Source organism: Anolis sagrei, chromosome X (assembly GCF_037176765.1).
Source record: "Anolis sagrei isolate rAnoSag1 chromosome X, rAnoSag1.mat, whole genome shotgun sequence".
NCBI lineage: Eukaryota > Metazoa > Chordata > Lepidosauria > Squamata > Dactyloidae > Anolis > Anolis sagrei.
In genome coordinates, this window is record NC_090034.1 from 78,876,835 (window position 1) to 78,897,115 (window position 20,281).

Genomic DNA, 20,281 nt, shown 5'->3' on the forward strand with positions numbered 1-20,281 from the left:
GTGTGAGTAGACCGAAGCCTGTTAGTGTTAGTTTGCCTCAGTGAGGGAATGCCTCTGTCTGTGTGAGGAGGCTTCTCTGTGAAGTTGGCCTTAGTCTATGAGAAGACCAAGCGTGAGAAGCTTCAGTGAAAGAAAGGTTAAAGGTTAAAGGCCTTGTGTGTAAAGTTGTGTGTAAAACTACTATATGAAGCTTTTGTGTAATTTTGGTGTGAGAGGAGGCTCTGTGAGAGCAAAGCTGTTTAACTGCATGAGGAAGAAGCCCAGCATGGAAGTATAAAGGACTTTATGTTGTGGAAACTTTGTTGTAAATAGTGCAACCATTACATCCCGAATAGACTACTGCCATGCACTCTATGTGGGGCTGCCTTTGAAGACTGTCCGGAAGCTCCAACTAGTCCAACGGTCGGCAGCCAGGTTGCTCACTGGAGTGGAGTACAGGGAGCACACAACCCCTCTGTTCCGCCAGCTCCACTGACTCCCGATCAGCTTCCAAGCACAATTTAAAGTGCTGGTTTTAACCTTTAAAGCCCTAAACGGTTCTGGCCCAGACTGCCTGTCCGAACGTATCTACTGTTACAAACCATCACGGAGTTTAAGATCATCAGAGGAGGCCCTGCTCTCGATCCCACCGCCATCGCAAACACGATTGGTGGTGACAAGAGACAGGGCCTTCTTAGCAGTGGCCCCCCATCTGTGGAACTTTCTCCCCTCCTGTCTTTTAGAAGAAAACTGAAAACTTGGCTATGGGACCAGGTATTTGACTAGCGAATAGCAGCAAGTGGAAAGAAGACTTAGGCAGCTTGTGGCAATGAATTAACCCAGACTTGGATTTGGTTTTTAACTGGCGTGTTTAATCAATTGTTTTAATGAACTGTTTTAATATATTTGTTGATTGTTTATGATGGTGATGATATTGTGTTCGTTGTGAGGCCGCCCTGAGTCCCCTCGTTAGGGTGAGAAGAGCGGGGTATAAATATATGAAATAAATAATAATAAATAAACCATATTATTTTGGTAGAAAGAAAGCCTCCTAAGGAAGAGATAACATTGCGATTGGTATTTATCTATTTACAGCTTTTGTATTCCGCCCTTCTCACCCCGCAGGGGACTCAGGGCGGATCACAGTGTACACATATATGGCAAACATTCAATGCCAATTTTGACATACAACATATACAGACATAGACAGAGGCTATTTAACTTTTTCTGGCCGCCAGGGGAGCTGTCACTTTCATCGTCCATCTGCGACACTGATGAAGTACTTCCACATGCTTTTTCTGGAGTGCTTGCTGGAGTCTTTTTTATGGTCTCATAAATTAGTTAATTTAGCCTCCCCACACTTTAAGGAGCCCCCGGTGGCGCAGTGGGTTAAAGCACTGAGCTGCTGAGCTTGTTGATCGAAAGGTCGCAGGTTCGATTCCGGGGAGCGGCGTGAGCTTCCGCTGTCAGCCCTAGCTTCTGCCAACCTAGCAGTTCGAAAACATGCAAATGTGAGTAGATCAATAGGTACTGCTCAGGTGGGAAGGTAACAGCGCTCCATGCTGTCATGCTGGCCACATGACCTTGGAGGTGTCTACGGACAACGCCGGCTCTTCTGCTTAGAAATGGAGATGAGCACCACACCCCAGAGTCAGACATGACTGGACTTAAAGTCAGGGGACAACCTTTAACCTTTAACACTTTAAGGTGGTATCTAATTTTCCTACTTGACAGATGCAACTGTCTTTCGGGTTGCAAAGGTCGACAACAGGCTACACAATGGGTTGGAAACCCACTCCAACCCAGGATGGCTTTGAACTCATGACCTTTTGGTCAGAGTGATCTTAATGCAGCTGACACTCAGCCAGCTGCGCCACAATCTGAATTTAATCTGGCTCTTGCAACAAAGGCAACTTGTTCCCCTACCACGTCATTAAATCCATGCAATCATAGAGTTATGGAAGCATAGCTTTGCCTATTTTGATTCATCTCATCCAGGTGAGAGCTTTGGCAACTTCAAGATGTAATGTGTTGGCATCCGCTCTTTTGGATGATATAACGTGGAGCGTTCCAAAAGGGTTTGTTCTTGTAACTTGGTCTCTGTTGAAACACTTCATCATCCTTTGTTTGTTTGCCCTGAATAAGATAATATATGGATGAAATACGGGAATTCCATTTTTTTCAGTGTTCTCTATCACAAGGGTATTATAAACTTCCTTATCTTTTGAACAACTCCGATGCATTCTTTTGTGAGACTGTTGCAAATTGTATTATTCTTTAGATTAGTGACTTTTAAGTATGTTTTCCTTTTTCTCTGTGACTTCCTTTTGTTGTGCATGCCATTTTGTTGTTGTATGCCACTTAAAAGGCTGTATGTGTGATTCTATGAATCATTCTTGGTAACTTGCATAGTTTAGCCTTGGAAGCTTAAAGAGAAGCAAGGTATTAACGCAGAAGGATAGATGTAGGGCCTGTATATTGGTCATCTCTTGGCAAAATGCATCTCCTTGTGAAGAATAATAAAGCTGTCTTATATGACATTCCATTTATGGTCTATGTAGATGTTCAAGAGGGCCAGGCAATAGAACAGTGGTTCTCAACCTGGGGGTCGGGACCCCTGAAGGGGTCACGAGGGAGTGTCAGAGGGGTCACTAAAGACCATCAGAAAGCACATTATTCTCTGTTGGTCATGTGAGTTCTATGTGGGAAGTTTGTCCCAATTCTATCGTTGGTGGGGTTCAGAATGCTCTTTGATTTTAGGTGAACTATAAATCCCAGCAACTACAACTCCCAAAATATAAAGGTCTATTTTCCCCAAACTCCACCAGTGTTCACATTTGGGCATATTGAGTATTCATGCCAAGTTTAGTCCAGGTCCATCATTGTTTGAGTCCACAGTGGTCTCTGGATGTAGGCGAACTACAACTCCAAACCTCAAGGTCAATGTCCACCCACCCCTCCAGTATTTTCTGTTGGTCATGGGAGTTCTGTGTGCCAAGTTTGGCCCAATTCCATTGTTGGTAGAGTTCAGAATGCTCTTTGATTACAGGTGAACTATAAATCCCAGCAACGACAACTCCCAAATGTCAAAATCAACCCCCTCCAACCCCACCAGTATTCAATTTTAGGCATATTGGATATTTGTGCTAAATTTGGTCCAGTGAATGAAAATACATCCTGCATATCAGATAGTTACATTACGATTGATAACAGTAGCAAAATGACAGTTATCAAGTAGGAAGGAAAATAATGTTATGGTTGGGGGTCACCACAACATGCAGAATTGTATTAAGGGGTCGCAGCATGAGGAAGGTTGAGAACCACTGCAATAGAAGGAGGGTCCTTACTGACAATATGAAAGCATTAAAACGTCTTTTTTTAACCCATCAGATATTGCTGAACACTCCCCGCCTCCCAATATATCGTGCTTTGTGGAAGATCCCGAGTTTGGATACAAGGATTTTACTAGAAGAGGAGAACAAACACCTCCAACTTTCCGAGCTCAGGTATCCCATCTCTGTGTATTCAAGATCGGCATTTTGCATGCATGTCCGTAGTCTCCGGCCTTTTCCCTTTCCAAAGTCTCTCAAACTCTGTTTCAATTCTTCCCTTGGGTCCAGGATTGGGAAAGTGTAACCCACAGGGCCCATGTAGCCTCCAATGCCTATTTTTGTGGCCATTTATTGTTGCTTCCAGTTCACAGTAGGTATAAAAATTGTGTCATTCAACAATGCAGTTCGTCATTGTTGCATTTGTGTAATTCCTGCAGACTCGGAGCCTTTGCATAGTTTGCTTGCATTGCATACTTGTTGTCATGACCTTATTTTCTGGTTTTGTGTGAAGCAAGGAAATTAGACCATGCCTTAGACCTGGCCTGTGTATATTTGAAACAAGGAGAGGGTTTCCATGGAAGTGGGAGCAATGAAGCGGAAGGGGCCAAGGTGAGGGATAGGAGGCATGAGGGAAACTGTCAGTTGGATTTTTGTTTGCTTTTAGAAATAAAGCCTTCCTACTTTGTTCGTGAGGTAATTTCTTTGCCAGAAAGCTACATTTGCTTTTCATGGTGTCCTTCAAAAAGCTCTCAACCCTTTTGCTTGTTTGTGGCTACCTTGCAATCTGAATTGGAGAGGCAACGGGGCAATTTGCAAGTTTTTTGGCAAGATGTGATACAACATCAAGGCTCTAGGTTCAGAACTTTAGCAATCTTAGATTTAAATGTGAGATGCAATATAATAATACTTAGATCTGTCAAGTCCAGGTTTGTTGTTGTTCATTCGTTCAGTCGTCTTCGACTCTTCGTGACCTCATGGACCAGCCCACGCCAGAGCTCCCTGTCGGCCGTCACCACCCCCAACTCATTCAAGGTCAGTCCAGTCACTTCAAGGATGCCATCCATCCATCTTGCCCTTGGTCTGCCCCTCTTCCTTTTGCCTTCCACTTTCCCCAGCATAATTGTCTTCTCTAGGCTTTGCTGTCTCCTCATGATGTGGCTAAAGTACTTCAACTTTGTCTCTAGTATCCTTCCCTCCAATGAGCAGTCGGGCTTTATTTCCTGGAGGATGGACTGGTTGGATCTTCTGGTAGTCCAAGGCACTCTCAGAACTTTCCTCCAGCACCACAGCTCAAAAGCATCTATCTTCCTTCGCTCAGCCTTCCCTAAGGTCCAGCTCTCACATCCGTAGGTTACTACAGGGAATACCATGGCTTTGAGTCCATGGTTGAGTTATCCCTTATCCAAAATGGTTGGGATCAGAAGTGTTTTGGATTTTGGGTGGGGTTTTTTTTTGGGGGGGGGGATTTGTAACACCTGTATTTTCATGAGCAGGCCGTCCCCGAGTTACAAACATCTGACTTACGAATGACTCATAGTTAAGAACAGGGGTGAGACAAGTGAGGGAAATCTACAGCTAGGAAGGGAAATCCACTCCCAAAAGAGTTATTATCATGGGGGAAAGGGTTCTCCACTGAAGCTTTCTCACCAATCCTTGTTTCCAGGACATCCTAAACTTTTCAAAATCCAATTATCACATGGACAGAAAATGTGGTGAAATCTTCTGAACAGGGGCACAGACAGCAAAGCAAACATTACAGGAGTGTTAAACCTTCCTCGTGCTGCCTAAATCTGTATATTCCTGAAGTTACACTTTTAAAATGTCCCTGTCTCAACTTACATACAGGTTCAACTTGAGAACAAAATTACAGAACCTCTCTTGTTCATAACCTGGAGGCTGCCTGTATTGTCTTGGAGATGGGACACAAGTCTACACATCCAATTCATTTATATTTAATATACACCTTATTGAAATATCTCCAAAATATTTTTATAATTTGGTGCAAATTTTGTTTTGTGTACATGGAACCATAAGAAAGCGAAGTTCACCTATGTAGATAATTTTGGAGTATTTTGGATACCTGCAGGAGTGTCGTAATTTCCCTTGCATGTCAAAAGTACATTGCAAAAGTACAATCACGATCCATTACAGGTAATTAGAGGATGCACAATAATATAAAAATATTTTTAAAGGCATTATTTACATCAGTATGGGCAAACTTTGGTCGTCCGGATGTTTTGGACTCCAACTCCCACAATTCCTAACAGCCTCGGGCCCTTTAAGCGGCTGAGGGGGAAAAGGAAAGGGCCTGAGGCTGTTAGGAATTTTGGGAGTTGGAGTCCAAAACATCTGGATGGCCAAAGTTTGCCCATGCCTGCTTCAATATGTTTTTGGATAACGTCTGCCATACTCCTTCACTCTTAACTGTGATGATGCGGGCCTCAACAATATCTGGAGGACTACAACCCTGTGAGGCACACAGATATAGACATTATCTTGTTCTCCATTCAGGACTATACTTGGGAAGATCATGGCTATTCACTCATCAACCGCCTATATCCTGATGTGGGTCAGTTGCTCGATGAGAAATACCAGGTGGTCTACAACTTAACCTATAACACCATAGCCATGCACAGTGGGGTGGACACATCCATGCTCAGGAGAGCTATCTGGAATTACGTTCACTGCGTCTTTGGAATCCGGTATGTTACAAATACTTCATTATTTCCTCCTCTTATACCGTTTGTTAGCTTGGACATTGGAATATACTTTATTATTGTTATTATTATTATTATTATTATTATTATTTATACCTCACTTTATCTTCCCCAACGGGGACTCAAAGCACTTTAACATAAAAGGTGCTTTCAGTGTTTGTTCAGTGTTTGTTGCCCTATCAAAATTTGTATTGTTAATTCCATAACCTATTGGAAATAAGTGCACCATAACCTTATTGAAAAGGTAAAAATGATGTCACATCCGTTTGGCAAATGTGACTCTCCATGAACATGTGGAGACCACCTTTTGAAAACCACTAGTCAAGGAAAGCATGGCCTTGTTGGAAGTCAACCTTTTGAACATGTGATATTCATAAGCATTCCTGTAATGGCACACAGGTAACTCAGCTGTTAAACTGAAGAACCATTTATTTATTTAGGTTCTTGTGGGTTTTTTCGGGCTATAGGGCCATGTTCTAGAGGCATTTCTCCTGATGTTTCGCCTGCATCTATGGCAAGCATCCTCAGATGTAGTGAGGTCTGTTGGAATTAGGACAATGGGTGGAATGGCTGGGGTGGGGCAAAGAGCTCTTCTCTGCTAGAGCTAGGTGTGAATGTTTCAACTGACCACCTTCATTAGCATTTGAAGGCCTGGCTGAGCCTGAAGGTGGTCAGTTGAAACATTCACACCTAGCTCCAGCAGAGAAGAGCTCCTTGCCCCACCCCAGCCATTCCACAGTTAGTTATGGAACGCCCTCCCTAGGGAGATCAGATCTGCTCCCTCCCTCTTGACGTTTCGGAGGCAAGTTAAAACGTGGCTATTCGAGCAAGCGTTTACAAATACAGAGTAGCTAATATAGGAAATTGAATGACCTGACAATTGAATTGGACAGTGCTTGAGAATAATGAGATGCTGATGATGTTGTTTTTATTGCTTTTGTGATGTGTTATACTGTTTAATGTTTTTATCTATATTATGATGTATGTATACTGATTTGTTGGAAACCAATTGGCTGAGAAAGGCGGTATACAAATGCAGTAAATAAATAAATAAATAAATTGTAGGTGAACTATAAATCCCAGCAACTACAACTCCGAAATGACAAACTCAATCCCTCCCCCCCCCCCCCCCCAACCCCACCAGTATTCAAATTTGGACATATCGGGTATTTGTGCCAAATTTGGTCCAGTCAATGAAAATAAATCCTGTGTATCAGATATTACGATTCACAACAGTAGCAAAATTACAGTTATGAAGTAGCAATGAAGATAAATTTTATAGTTGGGGGTCACCACAACATGAGGAACTGTATTAAGGGGTCACAGCATTAGGAAGGTTGAGAAATACTGATTTACATACATCTCCGCACCTCTTGCATCAGTTTTTTTTTTCCCTAGCTGTTCCCAAACTTAGTTTAGTAATCATGGGTTAATTGTGGTTTGCTGATACATGCGAGTTGCCAAGCAGCAGTGGACCATAGTTTGCTTCAAACTATGACAGTCCCATAGGCAAGGAGGCGAGGGAAGGTATGCTCTCAGACCTCAGTCGCGTGGTGCCAATTATGATTTGGTGTTATGTGTGGAAACAGTTATGGGAAACTATTGTCCAGTGGCTTGGTCCTGTGCAGAACATCTCTTGTGTGGGTTTTGCAAGTTACATTGGGCTGAATCACTCTGCCACGTGGATGGCCTTGGGTCGGTCTTGTCCAACTGGTATGAATCAGAAACTGAGCCACCCCGTTGGCCTGAGAGGTGGGAGGTTAGGCACACTTGAACAATGTGGGAGGACTTGTCCCATTAGTGTCTCTGCTGGGTGTGCCACGTGCACAACAGGCTTTAAACCAAGAAGGCTGGCATAATTGTCTTGCTTTTTTAATTTTATTTTTTATTTTGTATCAAAAACATTGCATGGATTAGTATAAAACTGATAAAAATAGAAGGAGCACAACAGTAACCATCTGTAGCCTCCAACAATTCTTCTTCTGTGCATGAGGCAGGGCATAGTGGACGAGCATACAGATGCAGAGTTGTTTGTTCTGCTCCACGGTCACACAAGGTGGAGAAATCTTTTGTCCTGCTAACTTGGTGGAATTAAAGGAATTTTTCTTCTTGGGACAGGCGATAAATACATGTACTTTTCAATAGGGGTGTGCAAAACTCCCCCAAACCTTACTGTTTTTGGATCTGTTTTCAGCTGGCCCCCCATTGTGTTTTCTGAGCTGTTGCCAAAATAGGGAGGGGTGTTCTGTTTTCATTCTGGAAAGATTTGGCCTATTGAAGAGAATGGGGAAACTTTAGAGGCTTGTTTCTCAGTCATTTTTAGGCCTATCAGGAGGGCACTTTTTTCAACCTGAATAATAATAATCATCATCATCATCATCATCTATATAAATAAAAATGTAATGTTCATTTGTGGGATTAATAGAACTCAAAAACCACTGGACGAATTGACACCAAATTTAGACACAATACACCTACCAACCCAATGTATGTACTTCACTCAAAAAATTGATTTTGTCATTTGGGAGTTGTAGTTGCTGGGATTTATAGTTCACCTGCAATCAAAGAGCATTCTGAACCCCACCAACGATGGAATTGAACCAAACTTGGCACACAGTTCTCCCATGACCAACAGAAAATACTGGAAGGGTTTGGTGGGCAGTGTCCTTTGGTTGTGGAGTTGTAGTTCACCTACATCCAGAGAGTACTGTGGAGTCAAACAAGGATGAATCTGGACCAAACTCTACACAAATACTCAATATGCCCAAATGTGAACACTGGTGGAGTTTGGGGAAGATAGAACCTTGGGAGTTGTAGTTGCTGGGATTTGTAGTTCACCTACAATCACAGAGCATTCTGAACCTCATCAACGATAGAATTGGGCCAAACCTCCCACACAGAACAGCCATGACCACGAGAGTGGGGGACGGCTAGTAATAATAATAATAATAATAATAATAATAATAATAATAATAATGCTTTATTTATACCCCGCCACCATCTCCCCAAGGGGACTCGGGGCAACTTACATGAGGCCAAGCCCAACAACACATCAGTAAAACAACAAAGCAGTCAGCAAATAAAATAATACAATTAATATAACTCACATATAAGCAATAACACACAAAATTTAAAACCTTATGGCTGGGCCAGATGTAATAAATTAAATTATTTAAAATAAACACTGGCCGTGAACAGAGGTAGGATGTATCTAAGCAGGAGAGTTTTAAAAGATAATGTAGGGAGACCAACCCAACGGGTGGTTAAAGTGCTTCTGAGGACCTGAAGCAGAGTTTCTCAACTACCTCCAAGTAGTATTAAAGGACTGTTTATACTGCAGTGGTTCTCAACCTGGGGTCCCCAGATGTTTTTGGCCTTCAACTCCCAGAAATCCTAACAGCTGGTAAACTGGCTGGGATTTCTGGGAGTTGTAGGCCAAAAACATCTGGGGACCCAAGGTTGAGAACCACTGGTTTATAGTATGAGCAGTACTTGCTATAAAGAGCAGAGGCAGGAGCATCTTTCCACAGGAAGACTTGGTCTTTTGTTGCAGCTATTTACAGTATTCACAGCTCTCTCCAGAATCTTCCAATTCACCATACATCATCACCACATCCAACCCCAACTTATTCTGTTGGTATTCTTATAGATACTTTAATGATGTAATGTTCCATTCATGCTTTCATTACACCTGATGCAAACCTAACTTCAGGGTTTCATTATCCTCATGTGTCATCACTGTATCTGTGACTCAGCACTTACAATACTTAAAGTAACCCAGCATTTTATCTTCAGGATAGGTTAGTATATTTTAAAAGTTCGACAAACTCTTCACTCTTGTAGGCCACATGTATGACTGGAAAGTACCTGCCAACTTTCAGAACGTTTCACCAATCCACTAATTTTGGGGAACTTAAAAAAAGTTTTTACCACAACCACAAGAGGGTTCTGGGAATTGTAGTAGCTGCTGGTTGCGTCCATTGTTAGCCAATCAGAGATCACTGCTAGTTGTGCCCATTCTCAGCCAATCAAAGATCGCTGCAGGTTGGTTCCATTCTCAGCCAATCAGAAATCGCTGCTGGTTGTTTACATTCTCAGCCAATCAGAGATCACTGCTGGTTGCGTACATTCTCAGCCAATCAGAGATCGCTGCTGGTTGTGTCCATTCTCAACCAATCGGCGATCGCTACTGGTTGTGTCCATTCTCAACCAATCAGATATCGCTGCTGGTTGTGTATGTTTTCAGCCAATCAGTGATCACTGCTGGTTGTGTCTATACTCAACCAATCGGAGATCGCTGATGGTTGTTTTCATTCTCAGCCAATCAGAGATTGCTGCTGGTTGTGTCTGTACTCAACCTATCGGAGATTGCTGCTGGTTGTGTCCATTCTCAGCCGATCAGAGATCACTGCTGATTGTGTCCATTCTCAGCCAATCAGAGATTGCTGCTGGTTGTGTCCATTCTCAGCTGCTGGTTGTGTCCATTCTTAGCCAATCAGAGATCACTGTTGGTTGTGTCTATTCTCAGCCAATCAGTGATTACTGCTGGTTGTGTTTATACTCAACCAATCGGAGAACGTTGATGGTTGTTTCCATTCTCAGCCAATCAGAGATTGCTGCTGGTTGTGTCCATTCTCAGCCAATCAGTGATCGCTGCTGGTTGTGTCCATTCTCAACCAATCATTGATCACTGCTGGTTGCTTCCATTGTCGGTCAATCGGAGTTAATTTTCCCATTGAAATGCTATTAATCAATTCCAGCCCTCTGTAAACCCCCCCCCCCCCCCCATTTTTTTTTGTTACGTGTCTGCATAAGAAAAAAAATCTCCTGTTGCAAGCATTGTTTGTTCATCAGCAATATCTTGCCAGTGCGGTCTCAAAGGGTTTTATTGTTTTATCTTAACTTTTATCATTGTTAACATTGTTATTTTAAAATACAAGCCTTAAATGTTTGATGGGCTTGTTTGACCAATGATCTGACCTTGTGTAAAGCCTTTTGTTTCTGTCTTCACCCCTCTCCAGATACGACGACTATGATTACAGGGAGGTGAACCAGCTTTTGGAGCGTAGTTTGAAAATCTACATCAAAACGGTAGCCTGCTATCCAGAGAAGACCACCAAGAGAATGTACACTCACTTCTGGAGGCACTTCAAACATTCTGAGAAGGTGAGAGAAAGCCTGTGTCCACCTCCTCTTTCTTCTGGGACCTTAAAGACTAGTCTGGGCTTGAGACTTAACACACAGCAAGGACAAGAGACTTTTTCCGATGAGTAAAAAATAGGAACTGGCCCAAGATCACAGAGAAGGTGTGGACTAGACACTTGTTGTGCCCAAATGTGAACAGCTTCACCATGGCAGTAATTCTTAGCTAGTGGGTTAAGGAAAATTACCATATTTATTTGAATCTAATGTGCCATTGAATAATAATAATAATTATTATTATTATTATTATTATTATTATTATTGTATTGTCGAAGGCTTTCATGGCTGGAATCACTCAGTTCTTGTGGGTTTTTTCGGGCTATATGGCCATGTTCTAGAGCAGTGTTTCTCAACCTGGGGGTCGGGACCCCCGAGGGGGTCGCGAGGGGGTGTCAGAGGGGTCACCAAAGACCATAAGAAAACACAGTATTTTCTTATGGTCACGGGGATTCTGTGTGGGAAGTTTGAGCCAATTATATCGTTGGTGGAGTTCAGAATATTCTTTGATTGTAATGAACTATAAATCCCAGCAACTACAACTCCCAAATGTCAAGATCTATTTTCCCCGGACTCCACCAGTGTTCACATTTGGGCATATTGAGTATTCGTGCCAAGTTTGGTCCAGATCCACCATTGCATGAGTCCACAGTGCTCTCTGGATATAGGTGAACTACAACTCCCAAACTCAAGGTCAATACCCATCAAACCCTTCCAGTGTTTTCCACTGGTCATGGGAGCCAAGTTTGGTTCAAATCCATCGCTGGTGGAGTTCAGAATGCTCTTTGATTAGAAGTGAACTATAAATCCCAGCAACTACAACTCCCAAATTACAAAATCAGTCCTCCCCCAACCCCACTAGCATTCACATTTGGGTATATTGGGTATTTGTGCCCAGTTTGGTCCAGTGAATGAAAATGCATCCTGCATATCAGATATTTACATTATGATTTATAACAGTAGTAAAATGACTGTTATGAAGTAGCAATGAAAACAATATTATGGTTGGGGTCACCACCACATGAGGGACTGTATTAAGGGGTCACGGCATTAGGAAGGTTGAGAACCACTGTTCTAGAGGCATAGGAGAAATGCCTCTAGAACATGGCCATATAGCCCGAAAAAACCCACAAGAACTGGATTATTATTATTATTATTATTATTATTATTATTTGAAACACAACAAGATGAGTCCATAGCAAACAAGGTCACTCTGCTGGCTGTTGTATTGGATCACACATCGGACACTTCCCAAGTGTCTAGGACGGTGTGATGCATCGGCGAATAATGCATGCACATTCCAGTAAGGTAGCTTTTTGCAGCTGGCAAATGGTAATTTTGTCAGTGCTGGTTGTGTTTAAGTGCAGGCCAAGGTCTTTAGGCACTTCACCCAGTGTGCCAATCACCACTGGGAACACCTTGACTGGCTTGTGCCAGAGTCTATGCAGTTCAATCTTTAAATCCTCATATCATGTCAACTTTTAAGGTTGTTTCTCTTCAATCCTGCTGTTGCCTGAGATCTCAACATCGACGATCCATACTTTGTTTTTTAACACGATTGTGAGGTCAGGAGTATTGTGCTAGTTGTCTTTGCTGCAAGAGTCCGATTATGGAAGCCAAGATCCAAAAGTCTGCTCTTATCTGACTTGCAGGCTACTGTATCTTCAGTTGAATCCGTGTCTGTCTGAGGCCCTGCAGTGTCCTCCACAGCTCCCTCACTCCTTCCTTACTTCCTTCCTTCCTTCTCACTCCCTCCCATTCATGCTCCATGCTTTTGTTCCCCTTTGACCCATTGCTCCTTGTCTTCTAGGTGCACATCAACCTTCTTCTGTTGGAGGCGCGCATGCAAGCTGCCCTGCTGTATGCGCTGCGTGCCATCACCCGCTACATGACCTGACTGGGCGCTGCTCCCCTCACCCTCAGAGTGGCGATGAACCGGACGGACTGGAGATTACTTTTCTCAAAAGACTTGTTTTTTTCTGGAATACAATGTAGGGTAGGGATACCTGTCTTGCCTCACCCTTAACCTGTCGCTTTCTGGAGAGGCATGTTTTCTGTTTCAAGGGGGTCTCGATCACCTCCCTCCAAGAAACAGCAAGCTAAGGGGGGCAGATTGTTTTGTGGGTTGAGGTGGTAGCAGGAGGAGAGACCAAACTGTTCAGTCACACATGTGATGAATGCAGATGATGTTGCCCAACCTTTGCCCTCTTCCTCTAAGACTCTGGACTTGTCCTGTGCTTTCTCTTGAGTTGTTTAAGCCCTGCTACCAAGTGGGCAAATGGTTTCAAGGACTGCCCATTCTTGCCGGGACACTTGAAAACTTGGTGTCCCTATATGGGTCCGGTACGTGCCCAAATTTCCAGCCTCACCGTCCTTTGGCTGCCTTTCCCACCCTCTTCCCTCCATAACTGGTGTTTAGTGCAATGAATGTTGGATCTCATGGCTGTGTCCTTTCTGACAAAGGTGCTGCTGAAACAAAGACACAATCAACCAAAGAGATCTCTCTGCTGTGAAATGGCACTGCTCCTTCCCCCCTTCCCCCTTTTCTCTTCATGTGGCCTCTACTGACTGTAGGACTCTTGAATGTATGACTCTGAATGTTCAAGCAGATTCCTCATCTCTCTTTTCTTGCTTGGGAAGCTGTTTGGGTGGTTTATACACATTTATATGGAGGAGACACATATGTGAACCTGAAACGAGCCGTATGCCGCTGCAGTTGGCAACTACACTACATTGCTCATTTCTCAGCTCAATTGAGGATTGCACTCCAACTTGCCTTATTTTGCACAGGAAGACAGGCACATCTCTTTGCCACTGGCCTAGGAATAGAACAGGATTGGGGAACACTCCTTACAGTGTTTTTTTGGGCCGCCACTCCCACCAGCCTTAGCTCACAGAGTCAAGGGTGAGATAACACTGGAGTTGCATTCTGGCTATATCTGGATGGCAATACACTCCCCACTGATAGAACAGAAGGTTACGTGAAAAGGTCCCGATGACAATTTTACTACAGGAAACCAATTTCTGAGCCAAAGCATAGAATGCACATGTCTCTGGGGTAGGAAGAGAGTGCAATTTGTGAAAGTGTAGGTGCAGCAGGTTGTGGGTCTGTGCCTGCTGTCCTTTTCCCAAGGACTTTAAAAAAAACCCCATGTCTCAGTATTACACAGATCATATGTTTCTTTGTATTGTAAGAAATTGGTGCTGTCCCAATGTAATTCTGGCTGGCTGGGGATATATACACATGCATGCCCCAAGCTTGATCTACCATAACTGGTCTCACTTGAGAGTTTTGCTGGTCTAGATAAGAAGAAAGAAGATCAGGTATGGGCAAATGTTGGCCCTCTAGGTGTTTTGGACTTCGACTCCCACCATTCCTAAGAGCCTCAGGCCTGAGGCTCTTAGAAATGGTGGGAGTTGAAGTCCAACACACCTGGAGGGCTGAAGTTCACCCATGCCTGGAGTAGATCATTAAACTGTGAAAAGAAATGTTGAGGTGGCTTCTAAACCCCATCCAGCTATTCTTCCTTGCACTTGAAGGAAGACTCTTGTGTCCATTATTTCAAAGTGTTACCTCCATCAGGCAGCAGCAAGGGGAGTTGGTGGCTCTCCGTGTTTTGGTGGGCTTTCCACCTGACATTGTTCCCTGACCTTTGCCCAGTTGACTAGGACTGTTGAACATCTGGTGAACATTAGGTCCTCCAGGTGTCTTGGACTTCAGCTCCCACAATTCCTAACGCAGTGGTTCTCAACTTGTGGGTCCCCAGATGTTTTGGCCTACAACTCCCAGAAATCCCACCCAGTTTACCAGCTGTTTGAATTCCTGGGAGTTGAAGGCCAAAACATCTGGGGACCCAAGAGTCGAGAACCACTGCCATAGGGTCTCATAAAATCATGATGCTGCAAAAGAAATGAGGGTTTACCACACTTAGGTGTATTTCAGCCTCTTTGGGCTTCAGTGTATCACTGAAAATAGGGAATTGACAAGAAGGGTTCCATTTCGGTAGTGAGCTGCTGCTGCTTTTGCCAGTTAAATAATACATTACTTCATACCTTCTTCAAGATCTTGAATATCTTGGGTAACATTCAGATATATTTAAATAAAACTAAGTGATTAGTTTGTACTTAGAATTTCAATGATACCCTAGTTAAGGAATAAGGTATCTGTGGTTGTCCAGATGTTTTAGACTTGGGCTCCTTGAAACGGAAGTGAACATGACCCAATGGCAAATCTTTAGAGTAATTGCTGTTAGAGATCTATGAAGGATCAAATTTCTCCCAGCAAATGGTTACAACAACCCTGCAAAGGTCAAGATCAGTATTGACATATTGTGGATATGGAAAGGGCTGGGGCTGAGATGGTATTGTATGTAAGATCATCTATACCAGTGGTTCTCAACCTGTGGGTCCCCAGGTGTTTTAGCCTACAACTCCCAGAAATCCCAGCCAGTTTACCAGCTTTTAGGATTTCTGGGAGTTGAAGGCCAAAACACCTGAGGACCCACAGGTTGAGAAACACTGTCCTAACATATGCTAAACTGCTGGGATTTCTGGAAGTCGAATTTCAAAACACCAGAAGGGCCAAAGGTTGGGGACCACTGATCTGGAAGGAGACCTATTGCCCGTCTCTGTCTGAAGATGACACTTTGTGGCCATCCCTCCTTTTACATTAAGGAATCTCAGCATTTCCCCTTTAAATTGGAAAAAAATATGTGTGAAAGTTCTAAATACTTGGAGTATGTCTGCATCTCTGTGTCTTGGCTCCTTTTTGCATATGTCTTCAAGAATTTAAACCTCATTCTTAGAGTTCTAGAGAAAACCAAGCAAGCAATTAGTTTGTATGTGTTGTCGAAGGCTTTCATGACCAGAATCACTAGGTGGTTGTGTGTTTTCCAGGCTGTATGGCCATGTTCCAGAAGCATTCTCTCTTGATGTTTCATCTGCATCTATGACAGGCATCCTCAGTAGTTGTGAGGTCTGTTGGAAACTAGGAAAACTAGGTTTATATATTTGTGGAATAATGTCCAGGATGGGAGAAAGAGCTCTTATCTGTTTTTTGAGGTAGGCGTGAATGTTTAAATTGGCCGCCTTGCATATCATTGAATGGCCTTGCAGCTTCAAAGTCTGACTACTTCCTGCCTGGGGGAATCCTTTGTTGGGAGGTGTTAACTGGCCCTGATTGTATCTTGTCTGGAATTTCTCTGTTTTCTGAGTGTTGTTCGTTATTTGCTGTCCTGATTTTTAAATACTGGTAGCCAGATTTTGTTCATTTTCACGGTTTCCTCCTTTCTGTTGAAATTGTCCACATGCTTGTGGATTTCAATGGCTTCTCTGTGTAGTCTGACATGGTGGTTGTGAGAGTGGTCCAGCATTTCTGTGTTCTCAAATAATATGCTGTGTCCAGGTTGGTTCATCAGGTGCCTTGCTGTGGATGACTTCTCTGGTTGAAGTAGTGCAGTGCCTTTCCTGTTTTGTGTGTGTGTGTGTGTGTGTGTGTGTGTGTGTGTGTTTGGGCGCTGTGTTTAGTGGAAGAAACCATGAAACAGACAAGAGTTCTTTCTCCCACTCTGGACATACCACAGATATATAAATGCAATTTTCCTAGTTTCCAACAGACTTCACAACCTCTGAGAATGCCTGCCATACATGCAGGCAACACATCAGGAGAGAATGCTTCTGGAACATGGCCATACAGCCTGGAAAACACACAACAACCCAATCCTTTTGTAACTGCTAGTCGGTCGTGACTATCTTAGGATGGGACCTGTGGCCCCCTGTGAAAATGCAAATCCTTCCAGACATTTCTGAATTCTATGAAAAGACTCATTTTTGAAGTAATCAACTCTGATTACAAGGGCTAAATTTAACCACAAATAGCAGTTTGTTGAAGTTGAGCCGTTCAGGGGCGCTTGTGTCTTATTAACTTCAAGCCAGCACTGCCTCCCTTTGCGAAGTGTGGTCAGGTCAGAAAAGGCTGGCATTACATCCTAAACCAGACACTCAGAGTGTTCAATGAGTTCCCTTTGACAACAACGGCCAGGATTTGCTTAATGTCAGCGGAGATGGAAAAGTAAAGCTAACCTTGGATCAGCTGTACCCACCGAAACCGAAGCTGTATCCAGAGAAGTGCAACGTGGCGCCATCAAGTCGGAAGGGACTACAGAGGCCATCTAGTCCAGCGTGCCTGCCATGCACACATATGCAACTAAAACACTCCTGAGAGATGACTGTCCATCCAACGTCGATGAAGGATAGTCCACCATCTTTCACTTGGGATTAATTCAGTTGGTTTCTTTGAAGCTTTCATCCACTAGTTTGTTAGAAGAAAAGGTGCTTTGGTAACTTTTGTTATTGAACTTTTGTTTTCCTTTTCAAAAATCCTTGCAAAGTATAGAGATTTTGAATTATTTCCTTATTTGCTTGAATTTTTTGTTTACTTGTAAACCAGGCATGGACCATCTTGGGCTCTCCCTTCAGTTGTTTTGGACTTCAGCTCCCACCATTCCTAACAGCCTCAGGTTTAAGCAACAGAGGGGGAAAACGAAAGGGCCTGAGGCTGTTAAGAATGGTGGGAGTTGAAGTCCAAAACACCTGGAGGGAGAGCCCAAGTTGGCCCGTGCCTGTTGTAAACTGACACGTTCCCTGGAACCTGCTCAGTTCTTTCTCTAATTGTTTCTTGAGAAAATGCAAAAGATGTGTTTTTTTGTAGAACTGTGAAATGTCTTATTTGCTACTTGGAACATACATGTGCATATATTATCACATGCAAGGTACGCACACTGTTTGCTTTCTTGCTTTACTCTGCCGAAAAACAACACGCAGTACCCGTCTAGTTAATTTTTGTGCCCATTCTACAAGGTTGCTTATCTTCTGCTAATTTTCCTCGAGCATTAAATGTTATGTTTTGCACCACCAGTGCCAGAATTTGCAGTGTGCGTGGATTTAGGACACTGGGGGATCCAAAAGGGAACTTGACAAACCTCTGCTGCATCGTTGCCCGTGGCCATATCACGCATTCAGATGGGAAATATACCGTGCAATACAAATAAATGCTAGCTTGTCTCATTGAAGTGAGCTGAGCTGGCCTCAACTCTTTCTTACAAGCTGTTTTTTTTAGAAATATCCTTTATTTCCTCATCGGTTTGATTTTGCAAGTGAGAAAAATATGGTCATTCTTTTCTTTGAATGATGTAGAAGGGTAACCCAGATCTCTGCCATTGGTGGCCTTTTTGCTGCCACAAGCTTCTCTTCAGTGTCAAATGTTAAACCAGGCAACCTCTGCAATCTTGACTGTGGTCTCCATATCTTCAAACAGGTTAAAATGTGTCAAATAGGTTCAAATGTGTGTTGTTGTTTTTTTTAAAAAAAAAAAATGTATTTACTCCCAACTGTTCCAATGTGACTTTGCTACCAGTTCTTGTTTGGTTGGTGGTTTGTTTTGTTTTGTTTTTTTGAGAAATAAAGTTGTCTTTTTTGTTTTCCAAAGAGTTGTTTTGAACTTCATTCTGGGCTGTGTCAACTTAAAAAAGAACCAAAGACGACACCAAATTGGGAGGGATAGGACTGGGCCCAACATCTTTATTAATGACTTAGATGAAGGGTTAGAAGCCATGATCATCAAGTATGCAGACAGGACCAAATTGGGAGGGACAGCTAATACCCCAGAAGAGAGGAGCAGAATTCAAAGGGATCTGAACACTAGGCTCCTCGTGATGCAGGCCAAAATCCTGGCTCATGTTCCCCATCCTTACCACGAGGACTTCCAAGATATTTTCCACACGGCCTGATGTCAAGCCAGGCATCGTCCCTCATTCTGTCTCTTTGCATTTCATTTTTTTCTACCTAAGTGGAGTATCTTGCATTTGTCCTTCATGAACTTCATGTTGTTAGTTTTGGCCAATCATCTCTCTAATCCCCTCCTTGGAAGAAACTTTGAATCAAAAATCCTAGAGTTGGAAGACACTTTGAGGGCCATCCAGTCAGGGCCGAAGCCAGAAAAACATTTCGGGGAGGGTTGACAATTTTGGGGGGGGTGTGTGAAAATTTCGGGGAGGGTTGAAAATTGGGGGGAGGTTAAAATTGGGGGGGGGGGTTGAAAATTTTGGGGGTGGGTGGGGTTGAAACCTGCCTCCTAGCTCACACTGAAGCCAAGAGCACACCTGCAGGGGGCAGAGCAACCTTCAATAGCCTGCAGCTCCACCCCTGTCAACCACCTCCACCAAGTCTGGCCCCCAACTTGGTTGCTTCGCTACATCGGCTATTGCTGCAAGTAATGACAGTGTGAATAAATTGTCAATATTTGCTTGAGATAGTGCTTACAGTTCTGGAGGGACGCTTACCTTTTTGCATTTCATAGACTTAGCAGGGGGATTTGGTTAACCAGTTAAAATTCATGAGTAAACCAGGTTTTTTAAAAAAATCTGAAACATTTCGGGGGGGGTTGAACCCCTAAAACCACCCCCTCGCTACAGGCCTGCATCCAGTCCAACCCCATTCTGCCAAGAAACAGGAAAATGCCTTCAAAGCACCCCCGAGAGATTGCCTCCAGCCTCTTCTTAGAAGCCTCCACCACACTCTGGGGCAGAGAGTTCCACTGCTGAACAGCTCTCTAACAGTTCGGAAGTTCTTTCTCATGTTCAGGTAGAATCTTCTTTCTTGTAGTTTGAAGCCATTGCTCCATTGCGTCCTAGTATCCAGGGCAGTGGAAAACAAGCCTACTCCATCCTCTGTATGACCTCCCCTCACCTCTTGATCCTTGGCCCTCATCATGTCTCCTCTCAGCCTTCTCTTCTTCAGGCCAAACATGCCCAGCTCTTTAAGCTGCTCCTCATATGGCTTGTTCTCCAGACCCTTAATCATGTTAGTCACCCTCCTCTGGACACATTCCAGCTTAGAGTCAACATCTCCCTTCAGTTGCAGTGCCTAGAATTGGACATAGTGTGATTCCAGGTAAAGTGGTCTGACCAAGGCAGAATAGAATACCTAAGAGCGTGACCTCCCTGGATCTAGGCACTAGGCTCCTCTTGATGCAGGCCAAAGGCCCATTGGCTTTTT

The 20,281-nt window shown here is 43.4% G+C and overlaps 1 protein-coding gene across 2 annotated transcripts in view; it reads left to right on the top strand.

Annotated features, from left to right (window-relative positions):
- The window catches only part of SESN2 (sestrin 2), a 75,231-nt gene extending 56,519 nt beyond the window's left edge, over positions 1-18,712 (top strand). For both annotated transcript variants that reach the window (XM_060784315.2, XM_060784317.2), the window contains exons 7-10: positions 3,370-3,485; positions 5,823-6,013; positions 11,050-11,194; positions 13,038-18,712. In XM_060784315.2, the coding sequence (XP_060640298.2) occupies positions 3,370-3,485; positions 5,823-6,013; positions 11,050-11,194; positions 13,038-13,124 (539 nt within the window). In that variant the 3' untranslated portion in view covers positions 13,125-18,712. The remainder of the gene's footprint in view (positions 1-3,369; positions 3,486-5,822; positions 6,014-11,049; positions 11,195-13,037) is intronic.
- Positions 18,713-20,281: the final 1,569 nt, after the last annotated feature.